A 20,083-nucleotide genomic window follows, 5' to 3' on the forward strand; every position below is an offset into this window, starting at 1 on the left:
AGTTCGGTTTGTTTAGATAATGTGAACACTGTCTTCCGATCTCGGGTGTGAACCCGTGAACCATACCCGAGTCCACTTAAAAAGGGTGGTCTGGGGTACAGTTAATGTGAACTCTCGTACAATTCGCTGCTGATGTGGACGCAATCGTACCAAATCTCGGAAGTAAACCTCTATTAATTACGTATTATTTGATAAAAACATGTATTTGTGTATGTGTTTTACTCACTTTCCTGACAAGTGTGACTTATGCGCTGCAAACAGAGAGTTGTCTAATTTCTGTTCAGTGTTCTTCAGATCATTTACAGTACATTTGTAAGACAGACATAAATGCGTTATGTACCGAAGAAAATTAACGGTTAAAAAACTTGAATATATAAAAGTGCAGAGAGCAATGTTATGCATTTGCCTTCTGTTACGCCGCCGTTACGTTGCAACGGGATAAACAGGTGCTGGCTTGATGACGCAAACAAACCATGGTTTGGACCCAAATAACATAATATGAACGCAGTCCAGCAGAGGCAGGGGGAGGGGGGAGCAATCAAACTCGGGTTCAGACCAGGCAAGTGAATCAAGTGTGAAAGCACCTCTAAACTCAAAGGCTAATAGGCATCAGGCAGAAGACTATTCCCGCCAGCAAACTTCAGAATGATTGGTGAGTTTGACCTTTGACCTATTAATTATGTCCAGATGTGCCCTTTCACCTAATAATTATGTCCATTTGTGGAACCCGGGGTGAAATTCCTCCTTCATCTCTGCTCTGGGGTATGACACGTGTTGTTTGTTCAGTGACCAAGTGATGAATGAGCTCCCTGAAGAATGTGTTTGTAGATTTTATGGATCGCTCCCATATTTGGACTCATCTGGATGCGTTTGTGTGGTACGTGACCATGGTATCAGGTTGCAGTCTGTAATGCTCTCTCTCTCTTTCTCTCTCTCTATGTTATGGGAGCTGTGATAAAAACAAGCATGTGTTGATGAAGAATAAACATAATAAATAATTTTATCAGATCTTAAGTTCATATCACAATGTTTGTTTGTGTGTGTGTGTGTGTGTGTGTGTGGTTGTTTGCATTTAATATGATGGTGCTATAAATCAATAAAAATATAAATTCCACTTAAATTATTTTAGGAGAGAAAGTCTTCCTCGTGCAAGCACCACGATTCTTCAAATGAGAGGTTTACAAAAATTTGTTGTGTTTAAACAATCGAATAAATCATTATCGCTAGCTCTATTTCTCTCTCTCTCCGCCTGTCATCTTGGTCCGCTGCGAGTAAGATTGCGGATAAGCTGGCAAGACTTTTAATTGCACTACAACTATCTCACGACTGAGCGATATTACTTTAATGTTTAAATAAACAGACTCCCTTTACATCTGGTGGTTCTTGTTTATATTTTAACCAAGTTTCTTATTTTTATCATGGTATTCTTAGGTGATCTATAATGGATTAGTGGTCTACACAGTCATAGTTAGTTTTGATAATTGTATCTTATTCCGTCTCAAACGTGGTTTAAAACATTTTTAATTGATTTGCTAAAATTACATCTATTTTAAATATTAATTACCTTTTATTCTCGGAATTTGGCATTGGGTCTGTTTATTTCACAGTGTTTTTAGCTACGGTGCAGCTCGTCTTATACAGTATATCTCATTTTCAGAAAAGTGGTCCTGAGAACCTTATTGGAATGTTTACAGACAGGTCTAATCTTTACCACCTAATCTTACACTTTGTTTTAAGAAGCATGTTTCGGATTTAACTGTGACAACATGGTTGTGAAATACACAGTCCTGGTTTTCACAGACTTCAGGCTTCGTTTGTAAACAGAATGCTATGTTTACCCATGTAGAAATAATCACATTGAAACTTTTATGTCTAATACAAAGCTTTATTGACAGCCTTCATGCTGTCGATGTGGAACTAGCCACAGCTAGACAGACCTTATTCTCAAACCTTATAACTTAAACAACCCTTGCATACAAACAACAATAGCAACATTTTGGAAGAAATACTAGAGCACCATAAATCGTCAACCTGCCATCTTGGCACACTTCTCACATTTTTGAAAAAGTGTGTTTAAATGTTTAGAAGCAGATCTCTTAGAAGTGGTGAACATCTACATTCGTTATGGGACTTTTCCATGCTCTCTGAAACTGCAGTTGTTTAACCCCTTCTGAAAAAGAGCAATCTTGATAACACCATATTGAGCAACTACAGGTGCAGGTTATATAATTAGAATATCATAAAAAAGTTGATTTATTTCACTAATAAATGTGTGTAATGAATGAATATAATATACAAGTTTCACTTTTTGAATGGAATTAGTGAATTAAATTTTTTTTTGATGATATTCTAATATGACCAGCACCTATATAGACCAATATCAAATCTTCCTTTTACAGGTAGGACTATTAAAAAAAAGGTAGTTTTTAATCAGCCGAACAGCTACTTAAACTCAAATGGATTCCTGGGACAATTTTCAATATGGTTTTCAACCGCATCACAGCACAGAGACATATTTTGCTTAAATTCTGATTCTGGCAAAATATCAGTGTTGGTACTACTAGATCAGAGTGCTGCGTTTGACACTGTCAATCAGAACATACTTTTACAGAGACTGGAAAACTGGTTTGGGCTTTCTGGGATGGTAATCAATTGGTTCAGGAGAGGTTATTATGTGGGTATATGAGAGTCTAAATAGATGTCCATGACATGCAGAGTCCCATGAGGCTAAATTCTTGCACCACTCTTGTTTATCCTGTATATGCTCCCACTAGGTCAGATACTGAGAAAGAACCAAATTGCCTATCACAGCTTTGCAGATGTTACCCAGGTTTACCTAGACTTGTCACCAAATTACTACCGCCCCATTGACTCAAAATTAACAATTGGATGAGCCAAAACTTCAGAGAAAACTGAAACCATTGCATTTGGAAACAAAGATTAATTTCTCAAGGTGTATGAATACCTTGACTCTAGGGGACAAACAACAACAAAAAACAAGTCAAGAATCGTACAGTGATTCTGGAGTCAGAATTTATTTGATTTATGACATAAAACATATTTTGTTGTTTCTAGAATGATTTTCAGTGTTAAGTACAGAGATGGTTGGCAGATATCTTTATTTTCTTGCTGTGTTGAACCAGGACTGCCAATTAAATATAGCTACCTGGCTAAATCTGTGTAACATGGAGGTTGTAGAATCCATTTGCAGAAGTTTTTTAGGAAAAGATCTCAAAGACAGAATTGTTAAACCAGGCAGAGGGTCAGTGCCATAATAGCAATCCGATCTTTCAACTACACAATGGGTATCCAAGGCAGAGACGAGTAGTCAGGCGAATGGATCAAACACAAACATCAGTCCAATCAGGCTCTGAATCCAATGGAGCAATCTAACAATCGAGAATGTGAAGACAGGCAGAATCATACACAGAACTGGCAGGCAAAATAACAATGAGAAATGCTTTGTAAGGCTGGTTAACTGGCAATATGGGCAAACATGCTGACTCGTGTTAAATACTGTCAAACAGGAAATGACTGTAGAAGTTCACACACACAATATACAGTATATAAATAAATATATATATATATATATATATATATATATATATATATATATATAAATAAATTAAATTCTGTTATTAACTGACTCTTACATTGTTCAAAACCTGTATTTCTTTTCTTCAGTATAGAACACAAAATAAGTTATTTACTGGAATGTCCATGCTGTGCTTTCTGTACAATGATAATGAACAAAGACAGAAGCTGCTAGGCTCTAAAAAAAAAAAAAAAAGCATAAAAGTACCTGTGAGGTTTTGAAACAGAATAGCGATGACAGAATTTAGACAGGATTTTCACTCTATCTAGGAAAGGAGATGCATTTTTTACTCAGTATTACTATGTGCCTCCAGTATCATAATATTATGCTTCATAAGAATAAATATAAATTGTACTCATGGCTTGACATTGAATCTGACAGTATCTGATTTTAAAAAAGTAATTTTCATGCAAATTACCAAATTGTATCCTCCTGGTGATTTGTAACTCTGTTATATAGCCCTCTGCAACATAACACTTGAGCTAAGAGACCTGAGAGAAGTGTCAGCCAGTCTTGGCAGACTTCAAAGCACGCTTATGTAATAGAATTCACCTAGTCTGACACAAATATATATTTTAGATAAAACCAGTTTTGCTAATTTCGTCTCTGTAGCCTAAGAATTAAATGTGAAATTCTATGTGATCAATGGATTGTGCAATATGTTCAGTACTTAGTGTTTGTGAGCTGTTTTACCATGGATCTCACATTCAGATAGTGATGATAGCATATGGTTCAGAGTGTTCTGTATTTAGCTCGGCTCTCGTTCATGTTATACAGCCTGCCAATGCTAGGTTAGAAATTAGGGGTGTAACAGTACGTGTATTCGTACCGGACCATTTCAGTACAGTGCTTTCGGTACGGTGCACGTGTGTACAGAATGACCAAATGCAATATTTTGTGTGCGGGAACATAAGAACATTTTCGTGTTTCCAAACGAACAGATTAAAGCTGCGGTAGGTAACTTTTGACGCTCTAGCGGTTAATAAACAGAACTGCTTGCGTCCTGCGGAAGAACATCGTAGCCGGAACTACTTCTCTCTGTTTATGTCTATGAAGAATCACAAAGGTACTGGGTTACTCCGCCGCGGTACCCCCGAAGCAATCTAAAATAGTCCGAATATAAACACTTATTATAGGTGCACCCTAGTGATTCAGGACAAGCTAAAAACACGGTTTGGAAAATGGATTCATGGTGTACATTTGGAACACAAACAAAGTTACGGACCGCAGCTCTGATTGGTTGTTTCTTGACGGGAGCGATGGATTTTTGTAAATGGCAATAGGACCACTGGGAGGAGCCGGAGGAGCTTGATTTTTTTTCACAGATTATCTGTCTCATATTCTACTGTCAGGACATAATGACAGGTTTAACAAATATGTAAAAAAATATATTTTTACAAAAATTACCTACTTCAGCTTTAAGTGGCGGAAGTCTCCGCGTTCAGCGCAATCCCGCCCTGCAGCTGATTCTAAGGCCAGTGACACACTGGCTGCGTGGCGTGAGCGTGTTTCTGCTGCGAGTTGCTTGACGGCTTGCTTCGCATTTTGTGTGTCTTGTTTCTTTACACACCAGAATCGTGCCTGACATGGCACTGGCGCGCTGCTGCTACTGTAGGTGAAATAAGGGGCGGTCACACTAGACTTTAAACGTTCGAAATTATTTCGGACGCCGATGCGAATATGGACGGGAGCCAAATAAAACTCTCTCCTCAGTTATCACAACATGGATTAATATGTGCTTGTACTTTGTCTTTGTAATGACGCGGAAGCGGCGTTAGAATCCATGTGCAGTTTAATAACATCCACAGCAGACATATCCAAACAGTAGGCAGAGAATCATACACAGATAGGCAGTCCAATCCAAACAACAAGACAGTGGGCGAATCCAAAAGCAGAAACGAGGAAACCAGGCAAAGATCATACACAATAAGGCAAACTATGGCAATGGGGAAAATGCTCGGTAAGGCAGACAGGCTGGCAATACTGCCATGCTTATATATTGCACAAACAGGAAGTACAGGTGAAGCAGAGGGAGCGGAACACAGTCAGTACTCGGGAGAGGGCTCCCTCTGCTGGCGTGGCGTTACAGTCTTTTGCGACGGCGTCGAAAGTGTCTTATTATATTGCACTCTCTGTATCTCTCTCTATATTCAAAAGGCATCACGCGAGTGTGAACATCCCAACAACTAGGAAAAAACGATTGTAATTCAAACGCAGCTCCCGTCGACATTTAAACAGACCTTTGCTCTTAATTCCAATCGGGCCAACGCAATAACGAAATCTGAGCAGGTCTAAAAATTCAAACTGTTGATGCTGCACTCCACATTTTGCGTACCGTTACACCCCTATTAGAAACGCATATGGTATCAGCCAGAAAAACAACACAGAGTATCTCTGTTTTATACATTTCTGAAAGGACAATTGTTAACAACTTCTAGTTTACAAATTCTAACCCATTCAAAAATTCTGTTTTTGCTTGAATTTCAGCTTTTTTTTTCAGTCGGCAGACCATTTTCTGTGAGGTTGTACAATGAATGCATAGAGCAGTGTCATCTCAGGCTACTGCTGTTCTCCAGGCCCGCACCATGGCAAATAGTTGACCTAAGTTTGGCACCTGGTATTTGTAGCGCCCTATTACACAGGCTGAAAATACTGTCATGGAAAGATCAGACTTTTACCAATCACTTGTTGGTAGGAATACTGCTTGTTAGGAATAGAAAAATAAATGCTATTAATGTGTCTTAAAGCAAACAGCATTGAATGCTGAATGAATATTACAACAGTGTATTACAGGGTGTTTTCCGTCAATGTACAGTGAAATTCAGGAGGTAATGAAATATGTTCTCGCAAGCAATGAAGATATCAGCAGCCATACCAGCCTTCTCAGCCACATAATATAGTTTCATGGTTTCTTCATTTACACCATAAATGAGCTTTCAAACTTAGATTTGTGCCTATTATTCATATAAAATATTGTATAGCTAAGCTCAGTGTTACGAGGAGTCAGAGACGTTCTGATCCATTTGCTGTATATTTAATAAGAGAATGGTCAGACAGGCAGAAATCAGAGAACAGCGTCAAGTATGTCAAGGGATATCAAAAATCAAAAACAGTAACAGGCAGAGATCGTGGCAGGCGGCAGAGAAACACAGGTGATATAAACAATCCAAGATCAGACATGCCTAGTGACCACCTGCTAATAAGCCCAAGGGGGGACAAGGGGTATGTTTCTGAGGGACAATGTGGGACACCCCATGGGCAGACTCACTGATAGTGGTTTACCCATTTCTAGCACATACCACCTTACATGGTATATTAATAATGCCCTATTCCCCTAAACATTGACAGATGCACTTCCACTTATGATTTACTTTAGCTATTTTATTTATTTTTCATTACAATTTATTCACTTTAAATAAATTATAATACAAAATTATAGGATTAAAATGAATTGTAGTTGCTCAACACCACAGGAACAGTCTAACATCACAACTCAAGGGAAGGGAATTCACTAATCCCTATATAGTGTATGGCAGTTGAGTTCACTATATCAGGATGGAGTGAACAAATAAATAAGTGAACGGATTCGGACAGTGAGGTATAGCCTACACTACGCGTGAGACTTGGAGCTATTGCAAAAACATTGCCAAATGGACTTTTATATTACATGTACCTAATTTTAGAAAATAATACTAATAGCAATAATACTCAAAATTACTTTATATTGCAGTTATACATACCTCCCGCGTCAGCTTTGTGGTTTCATCGATGGTATATAGTAATATATATATATATATATATTGTAATGCTTTTATTTTCATAATCATTAATTGCTATTAAAATAACGTACTGAGAACAAATAAACACACATAAACGTTCATAATTATGTATTTATTACTTTTAGTATCTTGACACTTGCTCAAGCAGCGTTTTGAGCTCAGATAAGATGGTTGTTGAGCGTCCTCAGGCGACTGTTAATTTTACATCGGAATACACTACCTGTTATTAACGGAAAAATTTTAATTATCCACCAAATTATCATCATTTTTGTAAGTTAACAACGATGCCACCTCAGTAAATTAGTCAAATAGTAAACTGAGTTATTGCCTACATAACATATTTTAATATAAATAATGTAAGAAAAACGTTAAAACAGAAATAATAAAGATGTAAACTTCATCTCTCATTGAAACTGGCTTGCTCCCGCTCTCGCAGTAGCACTGTCAAGTAATGTTCGTTTGGCTGCCTGGGGCTCGAGGATATAGAGCCATCAACTTTTTTTGAGCAAGCATTGATTATGCGTGACAGTCTCAATTTGCGGGACGCATGAATTGGGCTTCAAACGCTGTGCGCGCACGCGCTACAAGGGACGGGTGGTCACCCTAGACACGCCAGGAAACAAACACAAGAAAAACATTCAGAAATGTCGGACAGGGCTAAACAAGACTTTGCAATCATTAAGAGTCCAAACACAGTATATATAGGGGAGTGGTAATTGGGAACACCTGATGGTAATTAGCCCTAAGCACGGATTCTGGGAAATGGAGTAGGGAATGGAAATGGACACCAAATACAAGAGTCCTGAGTGGAGTGCCCTCTACTGGAGTTCATGGGCACTCCAGCTGATGATCGTGACATGGGTGGGAGGGTGCTATATATTAAAGAGTGGCTTCCAGACGCTCCTAACTAAGAGCAGTCCAAAGTTCAGGTGGGAGGTGGAGCGGAGGCAGAACAGGGGGAGGGATGGAGGGCCAGGTCCATGTGGAAGTGGATTGGCTGGGGACCGAGGCAGTGCTGACAGAGCAGGAAGCCAGGGTGGAGCAGCTTGAACTGGAGCCCACCGGGGCAGAGAAGGCGGAACTGGAGCCCACTGGGGTTGAACAGGCAGAACTGGAGCCGACTGGGGCAGAGCAGGCCGAAATTGAGCCAACCGGGGCGGACCAACACAGTGGAGTCGATGGCACAGGAGAGCAAGTCTGGTCAGGTCGGACTGAAACAGAGAACATAAACAGGTTAATGGCGGCCTCCGTGGCCGTGATGAGGTGGTTAAAGAGTTCCCAAACGACCTCCATAGCCGTGACAGAGCCGGCAGAGTTCACAGACGAGGCACTGGAAGTCCAGCTGAGACGTGACCAGGCACTGGAAGTTCAGCTGAGACTTGACGTGGCTCTGGGAGTTCAGCTGAGACGTGACGAGGCTCTAAAAGTTCAGCTGAGACGTGATGAGGCTCTGGAAATTCAGCTGAGACGTGACATAGATGTGAAATGGGCCAGTACAATAAAGTTCAACACATAATCCACAATAGCACGGGATTCTGGGAACTGGAGTAGGGAATGGAAATGGACACCAAATACAAGAGTCCTGAGTAGAGTGCTCTCTACTGGACTTCATGAGCACTCCAGCTGATGATCGTGACACTCAGCGTAGCTTTTTATTGGTTCGAAAATACAATTTAAAAAATAGTGAAATTTTATCAGAATTTTAAATATGAATTTATGAATTGTATGTGTGTTTATTAATTTTAATTTAATATATAAATTCCATATATTTTAAAATGTAATTTATTCCTGTAATGCAAAGCTGAATTTTCGGCATTCATTACTTGGTGTTGCTGTTGGACAATGTTATTCCTGCTTCCTGCTTGCCTTGCTTCTGGTTTGTGATTGTAGCTCCGTGTAGCTTTGTTTGTCTGTAGAATCTCTATCTTACTATCACTCTCTGTTGTTTAAAGTGATAAAATATATCTTAAAGGGACAATAAGTAACTTTTTAGGTATTTTATTATCTAAAATCAATATTTTTATTCATAAATATGCCCTCAATGATGTACAAATACCTATGCCAATGTTTAAACTAATCCTCATAAATGAAGAATTTATTATCTTTATATACATGGGACGGGTAGGTCGACGGAGGCTTCCATGTAGTTCCGCCATCTTGCAAAACTATAATAGCAGAGAGGGACAAAAAGTACTAAGCCAACGCGTTTCCACAACGCGTTTTCGGTCAGAGCCAGAAACGCAGGTGCAGAGCAGTGAGAGGCGCTTGAAACTGCACCGGCAAGTTTAAAAGTCCGGATTGCATTCTTATTATGGACCATACATATGCCGCGCCACAGGAGAAGAAAACCAAAACAGTCAAAAATAGACCGTAAAAGGAAACATGACCGTAGATTACAGAAAACAAGAGTTAATGTCGGGGAAGCTTTTTCTAGGTGGAAAGAGCTAATGCTGGATAAAGATTTCAAAAGAGACGCTGAAGTGGCCAGTTTTCTTCTCGACAGGTAAGTCAGTGTTACAGTCTATATTATAATATTTTTTTTATATCTAACAATGCACATTATTCAGAAAATATAACGAATAAAGAAGACATAACTACTAATTACAATATTTCATGTTTTCCACAGTCAGTAATTCATACTGTAACATTCGTTTGTTAGTTGTCATGTTGCAGTTTGTTTGAAATAACACACCTGTTCACCTGAAGGAAAACTCGACGAAGTGCTATTAGAAGACATCCCGTCAAAGCTTTTTGGTACATATCGCCTACCGTAGATGCAACGCGCATTTGAAAAAGCGAGGCGCTGGAGAGCAAAATTAGTTTGAATGCAAAATACAATTTCACCACTAGATGGGAGTAATTCCTACTTAGTGTCCCTTTAATTCCCACCATATTTCTGATATTATCTATCAATCTAATCTGATTAATTTGATAGTTTGCTTTTATTCTAAATCTGCGAGTGCAGATGCAGATGCTTCCCCCATAAACATAGTATCAAGCAACATTTCTCATTGCTGGCCATTTCAAATTGCATCAGTTGTGTTGGGGAGTTTTGGCATATGGTTGTTTAGGGGGTTTGTCTTGCTACTCTTCCCACTCTGTCCAAGCATGGCTGCATGGACAAGCTTGTGGAGTGTTGCCCAGAACATAACCATACCACCAATACTAACTGTATGCAATATAATTGTCATACTTGACGGAAGTGGTCCTGATTGAAATTGAGCATTGCGTTAGTTCAGTCAGGCCATGTTAGTCACGCCTGCATCAGCCGACAGTCAGCTGTTCCTGACATGCACCAATCCAGTCTTGACACCTATCACATGCGGTCTATTCAAAATCTCTTAAATTGTGACTGCAGCTGGGTTAAACTAATTAATTTTACTTTGTTGGATCAGCAGCTATGCTAATGATGTCTCTGTTTGTTTCTATGTGGTAACTAGGATTTACACAAGCTCCAGTCGGGATCCAGTACAGCTGAGAAGAGATGATGCTGACCCTCAGAGGACCCCAGATGATGCTAACCCTGAATCAACAAATAGAACTAACAAATATTGCTACAAGTCATATAATAATCAATAATTATTATATGACTTCATCATATAATAATTATTAATTATTAATAATATTAATAATGTTCATTGTCTGGCTGTCTTATATTAATTTTTCTAAAAATCCTGTCATACGTGCACAAACTGACAGTCACCACTTATAAGCTATTACTAAATATTGTAGATACATAATTTTCTGTAAATATGCTTTGTAACAATTTGTATTGTAAAAAGCGCTATACAAATAAACTTGAATTGAATTGAATTGAACAGTTAATGTTCTTCTTTTTATTGAATGACAATATCCTGAGGCCCCGCCACCAGGGACAAGTTTAAGATTTTTCTAAATAGAATAGACAATTCCCCCATAAAACATTTATAATAATGGAGCACTTATTATTGGTTTTACATTGGACTGTTGCAGACTTTCTTAACCTTGAATGAAATTCAGATTTCCCAAGTCCAGTGGCAATGGATGATATTCTATTATTTATAAAATGATTCTCAAATCATTTCAGCATATTTACGTCTTTGTCAGGTGAAAAATATTTAAATGTATTTGCTTGTACTCCAATCAGGGATTTGAGTAGGGTTAGTTCATACAAAAATGAAAATCCTGACATCAATTACTCATCATCAGTAAATGACGACAGGATTTTCATTTTTTGATACACTATTCTTTTAGGGAAAAAAATGAAGCCAACAACCTCAAGGCAGCAATTGTATAAAAGAAAAATTCAATTCCTTATTTATAAAACCGTTTGTAAAAATAGAGCATTACAGAAGAATAATTACTATTACAGAAGTTATATGCGAGTATCATGAACGAGTGCAAGCACAACTGTTTCTGTGCCTTGGTAAACAGGGATTGTGTTATCTGGTTATTATCCGTATCTGTCCAGCTGATGTGTAGGCCAAGTGTGGTCACGTGACAAAATATAAAGAGCTTGCAGGTCACTGTCTTTTGGGATATAAGTGCAGGGCTGGTTTTAGAATTCACGAGTTCATACTTGCACATCAAATTAAATAGAGTAAAGATTATGTGTATTTGGCGAGCTGTCCGGGGGAGGGCTCCGGGTTCTGAATTTTGGCCCAGATTTTTTTCAGTAATTTATTTTTAGTAACACACTAACCCCTTATTTGGGATAATGAAAAGTTTTGTTTTTAATAGACTAAATATGTCATATTATGTTTTGTATGGAATATATTAAAATACATTTAATATGAATATACACATATCAGCTGCTAGTGGAAGTGATAGAAATAAACTACAAAATAAAAAGTCTAGTTCGTTTTCTTCAACTGTAATAATGTAACTGTAATATGTTTAAAATTATATTCAGTAAATATGGCAACAGTATTTATGATTGGGAAAAAAAGGAAGTAGGTGTAGCCTACGTATTATGATCGAGCAGAAAATGTAGGGTAAACATCTGCGTTTTAGAAGATATACAGACAGTTGAGGTAGCTGTTTTGAAACATAATAAACAATGCTCTAGTAGCTATAGTGCGCTTGCTCTTTGACTGACAAACTTCTTTACTTTTTCTTTAACTTCGTATTTTGACAGTCAGTGCCTGACTAGGTCTGGAAATCGATTCCAAAGGAAAGATTTGAAAGATTTGGATCAAGATTTGATTCCACAGGTTGTAATCGATTCCATCGAAGAGAACCGACTCCATTGTAAGATTCAGATCAACAGTTTGTCATGAATTCGCCTCAATGAAACAGTCACTGGAATTACGATTAATTTCCGCGAACAGATTCTTTCGGATGGTTCGTAACGCTTAGAATTTTCATCTTACTGGCTCTTTAAAGCTGCAGCCCGTAACTTTTGATGCTCTAGCGGTTAATAAACAGAACTGCTTGCGTGCTGCGGAAGGACATTGTAGCTGGAGCTACTTCTCTCTGTTTATCTCTATGAAGAATCACAAAGGTACTGGGTTACTCCGCAGCGGACTGCAGCTCTGATTGGTTGTTTCTTACCGGGAGCGGTAAGAGAAACAACCAGTCAGAGCTACGGTCCGTAACTTTTTTGTGTGTTCAAAGTAAACAAAATTTATATGATAAGCGAGAACACCATGAATCCATTTTCTAAACCGTGTTTTTAGCCTGTCCTGAATCACTAGGGTACACCTATAATAAGTGTTTATATTCGAACTATTTTGGATTGCTTCAGGGGTACCGCGGCGGAGTAACCTAGTACCTTTGTGATTTTTTGTGATTACCTTCTCTGATTTTTTTCCCACCAGAATGACCTTTTAGGGGCTCCGTACCATGTGGATGAAGACCTTTCAGGGCCAAAATGGTTCACTGAAATCTGTTCTATGTGGATCACACCATCTGCATTTCCATTCACATCTCATTCTACTAAATGCAGTTTCTTGTAGCACCACAAGGGGACAGCAGTGTACTGTCATAAAAACATATACAGCAGTAGGCCAAACAGGATAGTATACTACTGCTTAGTACATTCTATTTTAGGTTACAAATAATATTTGGAACATCATAATACAACAATAACAATTTCAAACATCATTGCATCATTGTTTTCTAATGCAACCTCACAGTATACATTTAATGATTTTTAGTTGTCATCTAAAAGTGCTTTATTATAATAATTTTGGCTGTCTGATAATGAGTCAAAAATAATGGTTAAAAATCACAGCTGATAACACTCCCTCATATGTCTCACTGGAAACAGGTCGAGTTGTGTGCATTGCATTGTGGGATACATGTGCTCAGGTTGTACACTGCACATTTTGGTGCCATTTATAAAAATGCATACTATGAGCAGAACAAATAGTACAAACTGTATGAGTAATATGGTAGTGTGTTACTCCTTAACTGTTTCAAATAAGTACTTTATTTGATTTATTGATAATGGTGGATGAAGATGAATAACTAGTGAACAGATGAACAGTACACTTGATTATAAGGGCAAGATGATTATAATAAGTTTGTTTTTAATATTACTTCATTTTGATGTTAATTAAAAATTCCCAATATTACAGTTCAGTTCAGTGAGTATTTTGCAATATATGGGTTATGACGAAACAATTTAATGTTATATGTAAAAATTAAAAAAAAAAAAAAAAATTATAATAATAAAATGCATTACAGTTGTCTAATAAATATTTCCTAAAGAATGCATTTAATGAAACAGACTTTTCTAAAATGTATTTGGAGACATTCTGGTAACAGTATGACAGAAGCAAAGTGAAGAAATTCATTCAGTGGCAAGAATTATGACGGTAACTCAAGTATATTTGATGGAAAACACCTTTATCAAGATGCATCTGAATCTCAACCCTTTTAAAAAATGTACAGTCATACTAATATGAATATGTAACATTTTGTGCGTTATTAACAACCGTATTAGTTGTTGCTATAGGTACTAGTGGCACGGGACAATGACCTGAACTATAAAAGAATCAGATGATCTCTGTTCATGAAGAAAGTATGTGGAGGCTCTACTGGAGGACTGTTGATGGAGGGGAAGTTTCTGGGGTACCAGTCGAGGAGAGTCCCTTTCAGTCCTCTGGATGCCCTTTACACAGCACTGCTATCAAGCTTAGCTTCTTTCTCCTTTGCCTTCTGTTCCTGGTTATACCTGAGGGGAATAAAGAGCTCATATATAATGAAAATCCCCCAACTTGGTCACACAATTAAATTACAAAATATGCTGGAAGACCCGGACTGCTTTATTGCAACCTTGTTAAAATAAGCAGAGTTCACAGCAGATAAAATGTGAAAAGAGTTGTTCTTTAATGGCACAACAGCAATAAAGCATACCGTTTTATAAAGAGGGTGTAAAATAGTCATGAGAAAAAAAAAAGTGATTTGGGTGGGAAAAAAAACCTTTAATAATAATAATAAAAAAGTACACTTCAAGAGGGAAACCATATTATTTAAAAATACCATTTTAGGTAACAGAATTAGACTATGCAGGTGTTTCCTTTAATAAGCTCTTTTATTACCGTATTTTCCGGACTATAAGTCGCACCTAAGTATAAGTCGCATCAGTCCAAAAATACGACATGACGAGGAAAAAAAACATATATAAGTCGCATTTATTTAGAACCAAGAGAAACATTACCGTCTACAGCCACGTGAGGGCACTCTAGGTTTTCAGGGAGAGGGTACAGTCAGGAGCACTGAGCTCCTGAGTGGGATGGATTTTTCCTGCCTGCATTGCATATTCTGCCTGCCTGCCTGCCTGCCTGCCTGCTATTTTTTCAATTGCTCCCCTGTTGAATATAAATTTTAAAGAGAAACATATGTTTCGTTTTATTTGTGTTTAATTAAATGGATGAATGGAACGAACAACATAGAACTTAAGAACATAGAAATACAGTAAAAAAGTAAGCAATGTAACTTTAAAAAAATATACCTATAACAATATAGCTATAGTATAGCCTAATGAATTATATAATAATAATAAACCTGGATTTATTTAATGTTCAAAGGAAAATTAGCCTAGGGCCTACTGCTTAAGAATGCCTTCTTCCCTTCAAACATTAAACAAACAACATTTTTTTCCCCCTCAATAACAAAAGACAAATTTTAAATATTTAGCAAAATAAATAAATAATTTAAAATAACCGAATAAAAAAAAAATAATAATAAATTGGTAGACTACGACTACTAATGTAATCTGTGCAGGAATAGCATGTCGTTAACTGATGAGGGCTTCAGATCAATCCATCTCTGCCCCCTTATGCGACTAGAATTACTGAAAGCCCTCTCCGATGGTGAGCTGGGAGCTGGAATGCAAAGTAGCCTACATGGCGTGTTACTTTGCTTAATCTCTTAAACTCTTGACATCCCCTTTTCCACCACTGGATCTCTCGCTATCTCGGAATGGAATTACACGTCGCTGTCCATGGTTTCATCAGCATCCTCCCATTCCGCAAAGTCTATTTTATTTTATTTTAGTCTATTATAAATACAGGTTGATCTGTTTTTAGTAATTTTATTTTGTTAGATATTTCCACTCCGCGGGAGTCCCCACAAATAACTTTATTTTCCCGCAACCCGCACACAATAATATTTTGCCGCCCGCGTCCGCATTCACCAATCAAATATTGTCCCGCGCTGCACTCGGTTGTGCTGGGTCCCGCGGTACTCCCAGGGGGGCAGGGTTTCATATTTCTTTTGAAGCATCCTGGGTGCCGCCATTGGCTAGCGGAGCCCCACCTTCTGTTAGCATTCCATTGATTCCCATTCATTTTGGCGTCACTTTGACAGCGAATAACTTTACATCTGGCATAAAGTCAAAGGAGATAAATAATCAGAATAATTACCAAAATTTGCTCCTGTTCACGCTCGCCTTCTCTGCAAAGTGATTCTGATTCTCTTGGCACACAATGGTCAGACAGGTTGTTCACGTTACATTTACATCATCAAGCTCAGTTTGAGTCTGCTTAGTTTCGCTCGACCCCCAGGAAGTGCTTGCTTCTAATTGACTTCACTTGTCTACCTTGAATCCAATGGGGTCGCTGTGTTCCATCTCTTTTACTGTCTATGGGTACTCCAGCGGGAATGCAGGTCTCTACACTGAGCAGCATAGAGCGCCCTCTAGCGGCTGTAGACGGTAATGTTTTCTCTTGGTTCATGTCAAATTAATTTTTATAAATAGTCGCACCTGACTTTAAGTCACAGGACCAGCTAAAACTATGAGAAAAAGTGCGAACTTATAGTCCGGCAAATTACGGTATATAAATCTACATAGCTGGTGCCCCTGTGTCCTACATGCTATTGCTGTGATTTCTTTTGAGTGACAGATTGTTGGAGGGGAGAAGTTGTTGTCCCGCCCTCGTAACAGTAAACACGTCATCAGAGAAGAGAACCGCAAGGCGCAAGGCAGAGGAAAGGTTATTTTGATTGAATATTACAAAGGCATGTGGATTCAAAAAAATGTGCACAGATATAATTTACAATAATAATAATAATATACAAAAAAAGTTGACTTGAAGTTTCACTTTTTTGTCACAGCCACTGCCAGATCTGATTGACAGATGTGAATGACGTGATAGATGGATTTTACGCAAGACACGATACACTTCACTGCCAGATGGTTTGCGTCAGCTGAAGGTTTGTTTGGAAACTGGACAAAAGTCTAAAATCAACAACATTCACCTTTTGCCTGTTTCCCCATTTATGTGATTTTATAGCATGTATTGTGTAGGTGAAAGAGTACTCACTTCCATATTCTGTAGAGCTGTGATATTCCTGCACTTCCAACAAAGAAGTTTACAGCAAAGAGATTCCAATTCTTTGGTATAATAACCAAGGAATACCTGGACCAAATAAGACCTGAAAAACAGAGAGTGATGGAGATTGGCAACTTTGAATTGTTCAGGGTTTTAATTTTTTAAAGAATTGGTTACTGTGTGAGATAGATATACCTGTGGCAGTCAACACAGCAGATTGGGAGGGACTGAGTTTCTCTGCTGGACGTGTCATGTCTGCTATGCCAGCTATGACCAGACTCTGTGTGAAATCAGAAATGTTATATAGAATATATATATAATATATATATATATATATATATATATTATATATATATTTAATACAAATAACATCCAGATCATGTGTTATTAATCTTACCCATTTAAACATTGGTGCCCAGAAGAAAACAGTCTTTGGACCTAAACAAAGAGCACATCAAAACAGTTAAACTCATGTTTGACAGGTCAAATGTTCACAGAGTATGTGTGTTTATTGTGACAGCAACCAGGTCTTTCAACATACAAAACAGTAAAAAAAAAAGTACTGACACAGAAGATAATTTTTTTTCTTGCCAGTACATTTCGTGGCTGTGTTTTTATAACAAATATGTATAATATCTTTCTAAAATATGAAAGAAAGTGTAAATGTTTTACAGCAATGAAGTACACATGTACAAGTACACATTGAACCTGCATGTCTGTAAGCTGAAGGCACTGATGACTGAATTGACTTACAATAAGAAATACAATATACAACTGCTGATGGTACAAATGTTTAACCAATTATGGATTATTAGTTGTAAACAATCAGTGTTTAAATATTCAACATGACATGTCAGTCAACCTTGCTTATCAACATTACATTTATTGTACCACAAATGACTAGAACTATAAACAATTTAACTCCCTTTAGATAGCTCATGTGAGGTTATTGGAACATAAATTATTTTCAGTAAATCAGTAACAGAAAATATTACACAGGACGATCAAGGGCACTTTCCACAAATACAGTACAGAATAGTTTTTACTTTTTCATTACATGTACACTTAACATTTTACATGTACAATGGATTGAATATATATAATACTAATTGGAAAATTACAATCACACAAGTCAAGACTTTAAAGGCATTAGTTGTGTCCCAAAATGTGAAAACACGTCAAAAATTTGTTTAAACATAGTTAATTAAACAAGTTTATGCACTGACCGATCGATCAAATGAAAAAAATATATAAATAATCTAACTTATAATGTATGTAAGTAATCACTGGTTTGCACACAAAACCATTGAAAGTTGACCAGTGTCAACAACATACCAATAAATATAATACAAATAATAATAATCAAATTTAACATTATAAAGTGCCAAAAAATTCATTTCCGTCAAGCATCTTCTTAAAACATTATCTATATCTAAAAACTCAATTCCATTCTAAGCTATGCATACAAGGAGATTAATTATGAAATATTCGTGCACCAAGTTGATTAGTACCATTATTTTAAAGCACTGGAGTCGCTTTGTTTTTTTTACTTTAAACAATGAGACAAAAAAAACACCTGTTCAGGTGGCAGTGTCTATGGCTGCACCGTCACTTTCAGTCAAGAGGTTAACAGGATCAGTATCAGTGACAAATAAGCTGTTACGCTAACAGCATTTGTGTTACCTGCAGGATGGTTATAAATGGGTCTCAGTTTAGCCGGCAGCATATGCTCGATCCTGTCGAGGATTCTGTGGTAAGAAGCTCTCAGCCCCACCATAGCCATGACTGCTCAACAAAGCTAAATGCTACCACTGCACGCACGAAAATACCGCTGAAGACGTGCAGAGCAATCTGCCGCTATTGACCCGTGATGCTACCAAAAAGCAAGAGCCCGTAGTCAGGAAAACAAGACCTCTGGACGACCATAAGTGGGCCTATGAAGTATACGTTATTGTCCGACTTTCGACCTTGATAGTGCAGTTTACTGCTATGTTGTCTTCTGAAGTGTCAGTAGGACGCGTCGCAAAACGAATGACGTAGATGAGCCGCTGAGGTAAAGGATTGGTTAATGTGATCACGCCTCTTTGTGTGATTGGTTGAAAGGAGCTAGCACGCTCTTAAAAGGCGGGGCCTCGTGAGGAAAGAAGTTGTTTTCGCGGTTACGTGGAGAGTTTTATAAAAAAAATAAAAATCCAGGAAGAATGCTGGGCGTGGAAGTTAAAAGTTTCCATGCAGGTCCATTCATTTAAATAAATCGTCCTTTAGAGTCTACGGTATCCTTTTTGAGCCTAAACATCATTGGTTGAGTTTTGTTTACTACAATGTGTCTTAATTAAATGTGACCCTGGACTATCATCTGAAAGCTGAATAAACATGTATGATTTGTTAGAATTGGAAAATATTTGATACAATTATTTAAAAAATCTGGAATCTTAGGGTGCACAAAAATTATATAAATACAAATTATTGAGAAAATCGCCTTTAAAATTGTTCAAATGAAGTTCTCAGCGATGCGTATTACTAATAAAAAAGTTTTAAATATATTTTCGGTAATAAAGTTACAAAATATCTTCTTGGAACATGATCTTTACTTAATATCCGAAAGATTTTTGGCGTAAAAGAATAATCAATCATTTTGATTCATAATGTAGTGTTGGCTATTGCTACATTATATCCGTGTGACTTATGATTTGTTTTATGATCCAGGGTCACAAATATAATGCATTTTATATACGCAAAACGGTTTTTTTTTTGTCTAAATATTTTTAAAACTGTATTTTTATTTCTGTAGTTTTTTACTGTATAAAATGCATTTACCCTTCGCTTTTTAAATAGGGACCAATCACCAGTTTTTTTTTTCTTTTTTTTAAATAAAGACATATCTAGTAATTAAACATGGGCGTTATTCTTTCTCTCACCTAATAGATTTAAACTAATGTTTTTCATAG

General features: G+C 37.4%; 1 protein-coding gene across 1 annotated transcript; it reads right to left on the bottom strand.

The window, feature by feature from the left end:
* Positions 1 to 13,763: 13,763 nt before the first annotated feature.
* Positions 13,764 to 19,070, bottom strand: LOC113108633 (mitochondrial pyruvate carrier 2-like). Its single transcript, XM_026271862.1, has 5 exons — positions 18,819 to 19,070; positions 17,533 to 17,573; positions 17,331 to 17,415; positions 17,127 to 17,238; positions 13,764 to 14,533 (listed from the first exon to the last, which is right to left on the bottom strand). The coding sequence occupies exons 1-5, from the start codon at positions 18,916 to 18,918 to the stop codon at positions 14,473 to 14,475; spliced, it is 399 nt and encodes a 132-aa protein (XP_026127647.1). The 5' UTR covers positions 18,919 to 19,070; the 3' UTR covers positions 13,764 to 14,472.
* Positions 19,071 to 20,083: the final 1,013 nt, after the last annotated feature.

Source organism: Carassius auratus, chromosome 9, assembly GCF_003368295.1.
Source record: "Carassius auratus strain Wakin chromosome 9, ASM336829v1, whole genome shotgun sequence".
NCBI lineage: Eukaryota > Metazoa > Chordata > Actinopteri > Cypriniformes > Cyprinidae > Carassius > Carassius auratus.

Excerpts from the sequence above, each read along its gene's own strand:
- LOC113108633 (XM_026271862.1), bottom strand. The coding sequence starts at position 18,918 with ATGGCTATGGTGGGGCTGAGAGCTTCTTACCACAGAATCCTCGACAGG. Across the intron at positions 17,239-17,330 it reads TGCTGTGTTGACTGCCACAG|GTCTTATTTGGTCCAGGTAT; the intron begins GTATATCTATCT and ends TCTGTTTTTCAG. Across the intron at positions 14,534-17,126 it reads CAGCTCTACAGAATATGGAA|GTATAACCAGGAACAGAAGG; the intron begins GTGAGTACTCTT and ends TATTCCCCTCAG.